The sequence below is a fragment of the Dipodomys ordii genome, unplaced genomic scaffold (genome assembly GCF_000151885.1).
Source record: "Dipodomys ordii isolate 6190 unplaced genomic scaffold, Dord_2.0 Scaffold193, whole genome shotgun sequence".
Taxonomy (NCBI): Eukaryota; Metazoa; Chordata; class Mammalia; order Rodentia; family Heteromyidae; genus Dipodomys; species Dipodomys ordii.
In genome coordinates, this window is record NW_012267409.1 from 1,200,112 (window position 1) to 1,203,489 (window position 3,378).

The 3,378-nt window shown below is 63.8% G+C and overlaps 1 protein-coding gene across 1 annotated transcript in view; it reads right to left on the bottom strand.

Annotated features, from left to right (window-relative positions):
* Positions 1-715: 715 nt before the first annotated feature.
* The window catches only part of Dzip1l (DAZ interacting zinc finger protein 1-like), a 24,506-nt gene continuing 21,843 nt past the window's right edge, over positions 716-3,378 (bottom strand). Inside the window, exons 7-10 of the mRNA XM_013034664.1 lie at positions 2,804-3,054; positions 2,364-2,551; positions 1,488-1,636; positions 716-859 (exon numbers count right to left, since the gene is read on the bottom strand). Coding sequence (XP_012890118.1) covers positions 719-859; positions 1,488-1,636; positions 2,364-2,551; positions 2,804-3,054 — 729 coding nt within the window. The 3' untranslated portion in view covers positions 716-718. The remainder of the gene's footprint in view (positions 860-1,487; positions 1,637-2,363; positions 2,552-2,803; positions 3,055-3,378) is intronic.

The window sequence follows — 3,378 nt, forward strand, 5'->3', positions numbered from 1 at the left end:
CCCTGTTCTTTCCCACATATGATTCCTCAAGAAAGCACCAGCCCCACCCCCACCCCACCCCACCCCACGGTCCTATTCTGTCTGGCCAGCGGAACACCCCCCTGAAATAACCCCTGGATGAGCCCCGCTGGGGGGATTGCAGATGGCCTCCGGCCCCGCCACCCGCCCATACCCGAAAAAAAACAGAACGAGGACACCACAGAACACACGCAGCCTCCATGTGCAGATCCGCGCACGCGCCGTGTTTCCACACTCAAATCCCCACGGCCACGGGGAAGGAGGCCCTGTCTGGAGGGCGAGGCCGGCCACATTTGGGGGGCGTGGGGGGGATCCCTGGGCCTGGCTGGCCTCCCTCCACGCCCGGCCTCACTGCAGGGGCCTCCCCATGCGGGCCTCCCTCCCCTCCAGTTCCCACAGGCCTCACAGCTCTGGGAAGTTCTCCCTCCCCACACCCCCCCTCCCCAGCCCCCGGGGGAGGGCGGGCTGGTCTCGGGTGTGGCCTCCTGGGTACCCCACATGTCTCCCCCATCTCTGTTCCCCCCCCAATGGCTTCCTCCTCTTCTCCACCACCAACACCACCACCACCAGCATCTTCAGCCTACACACCCAGCACGCAGAACCCCAGCTCAGAGCGAGAGCCACGTCCGCACCCCCACACCCCGGGCCCCCCCCCCGGGCCTCCCGGAGGGCGGTCCTGGGCCGTGCCCTTGGGACGGAGTCACCAGGCGGGGACCCTGTGGGGACCCCAGGGCCGGGGGCCGGGGTGACCCCGCTCCGGGGGGCTGGCGTGGGGCGGGGAGTGGGGCCGCGAGAGATCTTCCAGCGAAGACAGCTCCAGCTCGCTCTCCTCCTCAGAAAGCTGCAGGGGGGGGGAAACGTGTGATGAACCCCAGGGGTTCCCAGGGGGGACTTAGGCAGGCTTAGACACATTCCCCCTCCCCACCACCTCCCCCTCCCAACTCCAAAGTCACTAGCAAAAAGCAGGGCTGGACGCGGGGCTCAGGTGGTAGAGCACCGGCTGATCAAGGACATGGGGGAGGGAGGGGGGAGAGTGGGAGGGCCTGAAGTCCAGCCCTGATACCACCGAGAGAGAGAGAGAGAGAGAGGGAGGGAGGGAGGGAGAGAGAGGGAGAGAGAGAGGGAGGGAGAGAAAGAGAGGGGGGGAGTTGAGAGGAGAGAAAGGGGAGGAAGGAGAGAGAGGAGAGGGGAGGGGAAGGAGGGAAGTGAGAGAAGAAAGAGTAGAGAGAGGCAGAGAGATGAAGAGAGTAGAGAGAGGAGGGAGAGGAAAAAGGAGGGAGGGAGGGAGGGAGGGGGGAGGCATAGCTGGGATGTGTGAGAACGCGTTTCCCTCTCTTCCTGCCTGTCTCCCTGCCTTCGAGAACATTCTCCAGAGACCCCAGAGCCAATGGGAGAGCTCAGAGTCCCCCCCAAGGGGACATCCCCGGCCCCCTCCACCAAGCCAGGCCAGGCCTAGTCCTCCCCCTTACCTGCCGCCCCCCTCCCGCCGTGGCCGTGGCCGTGGGCACCGTGGCCGCGCTCTGTGGCCTGGAGAACACGCTGACCCCGCCCGCAGGCTTCTTGGCCGGCGCCTCGAGCTGCTTCTGAAGGCTTCTGACCAGGGACTGCACCAGGGTTCCTGGGACACAGGAACACAGGGGGGGGACACGCACGGTGATCGACACCCGCCCCCCAACCCAGAAACCAGAAGCGGACATACAGCTTGTCCATGTAGTAGGCCCAAGCACTTTCATTTTAATTGATTAATTAGCTAACTAATTCATCTCGGGGTGTGTGTGTGTGTGTGTGTGTGTGTGTGTTAACTAATTCATCTCGGGGTGTGTGTGTGTGTGTGTGTGTGTGTGTGTGTGTGTGTGTGTGTGTGTGTGTGTGTGTGTGTGCGCGCGCGTGCTGGTCCTGGGATATGAATTCAGGGCCTAGCTACTGCCCCTGAACTTTGTTTTCCTCAAGGCCAGTGCTCTAGCATTTGAACCACAACTCCACGTCTGGATTTTTGTGTGTGTGCTTCATTGGAGATCAGAGTCTCATGGACTTTGCTGCTCGGGCTGGCTTTGAACCGCGATCCTCAGATCTCAGCGTCCTGGATAGCAGGCCTGAGCTACCAGTGCCTGGCATTTGTTTCGAAACATTATAAAATACTATCGGTTGATATCATCAAACGTGAAGAGCTGATGGATTTTTGTTTTTTGGGGGGGGGCGATCGTGGGGCCTGAACTCTGGGCCTGGGCGCTGTTCCCTCAGCTCAAATCCCACCACTGACCAGAAGGGAAGAGAGCGGAGGGAGATGGAGACATGGGGGGTGGAGGGGTGGGCGGGTGAGGGGCGTTGACCCTCATCCTGCTCACCTGAGGAAGCCAGGCCCCCGGAACCCCGGCCATCCTCCTCTTCCTCTGAGAAATCAGTGTCTGACCAGTCCACGACTTGTTGGGGTGGGGGCGCTGGCCTGGACGGAGCTCTGGGGGGCAGGGGCGCCATCTGCTGGACTCCATCTTCCCCTGAGTCCTCTTCGGGGGAGCTGAAGGGGGGTGTGCTGCTGTGGGGGGGCAGGGGGGGGATGAAGGACAAGGAAGGGTTCAACGGAAACTGGAAACGCAGCCCAGGCACAGTGGCTCACGCCTGTCAGCCCGGCTCCTCGGGAGGCTGAGATCCACAGGATCGTGGTTCCCTCTCGATCGCCGAGGGACCGGCAAAAAGCTGGACGCAGGGCTGTGGCTCAAGTGGTAGAGCACCAGCCTTGAGTTGGGGGGGGGGGGGGAGGGAGGGCCCGAGGCTAGCCAGGACTCACCTGAGCCTGAGTCCCGGGGTGGCCGGGGTGGCCGGGGTGGCCGGGGAGGCTGCCTGAGGCCTGGGGCGTGGGGTGGGGGTGGTCGTGAGGGTGCTGGGGGGCTCTGCCGGCTGGCGGCTCTTCGGCCGGGTCTGTCCGGGGGCTGGTGCCCTCTGCTGGCCTTTGGCTGGAATCACAGAGAGGGAAGTGGCCTTGGGCACCTTGCAGGCCCCCTTGCGGCCTGGACGTGGAGCCGTGACCCTGGACACGGGCTGGGAGGCAGGGGGGGGGGTCATCCGAGCCCCCACCCCCCCAAGGGAGCGGCCAGATGTCACTGCGGATGCTCGCAGCTGGGTTCACCGGCCGCCTTGCAGGACGGCCTGGAGGCCACTAGGGGTCAGCAGAGGACCATGTAGGGTCACCCAAACCCAGACACACCTGCCACGCACCCGCGCAGGTTGCTGGGGCCCCAGGCAGGCCAGGAATTGGGGCCCCTCCCTGTCCCAGATTGTCCCCCAACCTCCCCACACACACACACACACAGGCGGGGAGACTAAGGGGGAAATCAAGCAACATTTCTGGACAATAAATAGGGG